This window comes from Spermophilus citellus (genome assembly GCF_964194105.1).
Source record: "Spermophilus citellus genome assembly, chromosome: 10".
NCBI lineage: Eukaryota > Metazoa > Chordata > Mammalia > Rodentia > Sciuridae > Spermophilus > Spermophilus citellus.
The window spans coordinates 75,164,430-75,168,254 of record NC_138197.1 but is presented as its reverse complement, the minus strand read 5'-3'; the positions used below and the strand labels follow the sequence as shown (position 1 = coordinate 75,168,254).

At 36.3% G+C, this 3,825-nt stretch overlaps 1 protein-coding gene across 1 annotated transcript; it reads right to left on the bottom strand.

The window, feature by feature from the left end:
* Positions 1-2,250: 2,250 nt before the first annotated feature.
* LOC308658808 (olfactory receptor 6C6-like) lies at positions 2,251-3,210 on the bottom strand (the record flags this gene model as incomplete). The annotated part of the gene is made up of 1 exon (XM_081311730.1): positions 2,251-3,210. The coding sequence occupies one exon, from the start codon at positions 3,208-3,210 to the stop codon at positions 2,251-2,253; it is 960 nt and encodes a 319-aa protein (XP_081167856.1).
* Between the last annotated feature and the right edge of the window lie 615 nt (positions 3,211-3,825).

Sequence of the window (3,825 nt, the reverse complement as noted above, 5' to 3'; positions counted from 1 at the left end):
TGGATCAAGGAGGCCAATTTGAGTGAATCTGGAAGTTGTAGAGGGATCAAAATGCTAATGCCTTTGGAGCCCTTCCTCTGCCCTTATCAAGATAACCTGCCCCTGCACCAACCTGTTGCTAAGGTAAACTGTCCCAGGGATTGTCCTTCGTTACAGGGAGTTGTTAATTACAACCCCTTTCTGCCCAGATCACCCCACTTTGGCCCCTCCAGCCTATCTGCTTCTCATTTTTTGACATCCCACAGAGAATCACCTGGGTTTAATCATGAAAGCAGGAAGGAGAGAGATATGCAGGGGAAAAGAGCAGGAGAACAAAGGAAGCCTAAGACCTATAAAAAAAAGCCAGAATGCCTTCACCTCTGGGGATACCAGGATACCAGCTATGGCTGCCTTCTCTCTGCTAGGGGAAGTCTATGTCACTGCTTTTTAAATAAACCCAGCTTTATATTCTTGTCTCAGGTGCTTCTCTAATGTTGTACTTCAACATGTGGGGAAACAGAACTTGTCACCTGGTAAACAGCAGTATCCAAAGCACTCACTCAGAAATTACAGAAATTCATTGCCATTTCCCTTTCACACTTTCTGCACCTTCTCTGCAGGCCTTCAACCTGAAATCTTCAGTATTAGTTTTCTCAACATTCTGTCATCAACACTTAAAGTTTGGATTTTGGCTCCCTCAAGTCTTGAAAAGCAAGTAGAGTACTGGAGTCTGTTGAATTATAAAAACAAGTAATTTTGTTTAATTAATTAGTTAATTTATTTATTTATTTTTTTTTTTTTTGCTGAAGTGGGCTTATAAAGAGAGCCACAAAATGTGGAATGTATTCCTCTACAGATGTCCTTTTCCTTGAGGGATAATTTCTTAAACTTCTCTGCCTGGATGATGGAAATTGAGGAGTGGACTCAACAAGACATGAGAACAGCCTATTCCTATTAACACCTCTTTGACATATTTCATTTCAAAAAGACACATGGAAGGATAATTTTTAAGGATTTGCATTTCAATTTACTCACTTTTCACACCAAAGAAAATGATTCACTTTTGTGGAGAGATTCCTTCAGAGAATAAAATTGTGTATCTGTCAATTTTAGCAATGCAAAATACTTAAGAGCAGATACAATGCTTAGCAATTCACATAGCAAACCTAATAAGATATAAATAGTCAAGGGAAAAAATGGCAGAGGTATGAAGTAATGCATAACCATATTGGAATAAGGGAGGAAAAATGGACTATTTCCAAAGGACAGGAGACATGCTGCTAAATCACAACAGCATACAGAAGGAGCTATGGTTGCATGCAATAGCATGGGTGAACTTTGCTATGTTGAAAAAAAGAAGTCAGACATTAAATTAAAACAGTGTAGTTTCTTTCAAATGAAATTTTAGAACGGGCATGACTAATCTACAGTGACTAAAGATCATCTGTTTATACTTTGATTCAAAGGCAGGTGGAGGTTATTTTATAAACATGCCTTAAATATATAAATATTTCCACAAGCCAAGATATAAATGAATTGTAGGTTGAATTTCTTTCATGAGTTAGTATCATCTGTAGTGTTCAGAGACTATAAATTTAGATCCAAAGCCTGGTGTTCAAATATTGTTAGTGCAAATGACATCTATTTATGTTTACAAATAACTTATTGTAATTATTATGATTCCACAAGAGAAACTTTTTCAGTAGAACATCCATCCTTTTCATGTGTTTTAACTCTCATTGCAAAACCCTTGAATTTTTATTTTCCTTATTCATTTTTCAAGATTCATTGTAAGTGATGATTCTTCTTGAAAGATGACTTTAAATTGTAAAATTACTTATATATTTTTTTAACTTTTTCTATTACAATATCAATTACATTATATAGTAAATCATCATGTTTTGTGTATCTGTCAATTTTAGCAATGCAAAATACTTAAGAGCAAATGCAATGCTTAGTGATTAAGATATGTATCAAAATATTTAATTAACTATGTCTAGCAAGTTTCACTTGCAAAAAGCATTCAGTATATAAAACAGCCCTTTATGAGAATAGACATTTCTAGGTAAAGATTGAATTTGATATTCTGGATTGAAAAAGGCAATTTATTTCTAGAGATTAAAAAGATCCACTCAGAAAGAAAAGGAGAGAGGTGCAGATAGAGATAGCAAACCTAATGAGATATAAATAGTCAAGGGAAAAAATGGCAGAGATCTGAAGCAATGCAATAGATAACCATATTGAATTTTCTCATTTGTATTCCCAAAAATGTTATTTATGTCTAAACTCTGTCTTGCTGTTTTGAAAAGAACATAACCTTTGGAGCAAATGCTTGAGAGCTTCTCTCACCTGCTGGTTCCTCAGGGTGTAAATGAAAGGGTTGAGCAAAGGGGCAACAGAGGTATTGAGCACAGCTATACCTTTAGTTAAAGCCACTCTTTCTTTTGCTGATGGATTCATATACATAAAGATACAGCTCCCATAAGTAATAGAGACAACTAACATGTGTGAGGAGCAGGTAGAAAAAGCCTTCCTTTTTTGTTGACCATCAGGGAATTTGAGAATGGTTTTGATGATGAATGTGTAGGAGAGGACCACTAAAAACAATGTGAGAACAAGTGTCATCACAGCTAAGACAAAAGCCAGCAATTCTATTAAACGTGTATCTGTACAAGAGATTTGCAGGACTGGAGAAGTGTCACACAGGAAGTGATCAATCACTCTGGAAGCACAGAAATCCAGTTTGAGTCCCAGAAGCAAAGGGGGAAAGATGATTAAGAGTCCAGTTGTCCAGGAGCTGAGCACCAGTTGGTAGCACACTCTGCTGTTCATAATGACTGGGTAATGCAGAGGTTTGCAGATGGCAACATAGCGGTCATAGGACATGGCAGCCAGGAGGAAAAACTCTGTAATCCCTAATAGGAAAAAAAAGAATAATTGAGTTGCACAACCGCTGTAGGAAATTGTTTTGTCTCCTGTGAGAATGCTTATCAGGAACCGTGGAATGCAGACTGTTGTGAACAAAACTTCTAAGAAGGAAAAATTTCGGAGGAAGAAATACATTGGAGTCTTGAGGCGGGGATCCAGCAGGGTGAGGAGGATGATGATTAAGTTCCCCATCAGGCTCAAGATATAATTGAAAAATAGAAACAGAAAAATCACAATTTGTAGCACAGGGTCATCTGTGAGTCCAAGCAAAATGAACTGTATCTCCACTGATTGATTCTTCATTTCTCTTTTGTCCTATCAAATTTACAGAAAATAAAAACTAGTATCACAAGTAAAGAAGTTGTTTCTTCCTTTTCAGAGATATAAAGTTCAATTTTCAAAAACTTACTAATTCACAGACATTCCTCAAATCAGTTTAGAGTTCATCACAATGAACATAATCCCACTTCATTCATCATGTTTATAAGAACACTGGGAGATCCTTCCCTTGTCCAGAGCTGAGCAAGTCCTACTTTCCAGTTTATAGGACACTTAATTGTCATTTGAAATGTAGCTCCTCAATTTGATTCATGTTAATTTATGACCAGTCTTTAAAGTGCTTTATCACAATGGGCTGTTCAAATATTCAATTTTTTTTTTTTTTTTTGTACCAGGAATTAAACGTATGCACACTTAACTACAGAGCCTCACCCCCAGGACTTTCCTGTATTTTATTTAGACACAGGGTCTCACTGAATTGCTTAGGGCCTCGCTAAATTACTGAGGCTAGCTTTGAATTTGAGGTCTTCATGTCTCAGCCTCCTGAGCCACTAAAATTACAGGCATTGCACCACCACACCTGGCTTGATATATTTTTAATTTCTGAAATTAGCTAATATTTCAAGTTAATAGTCATTC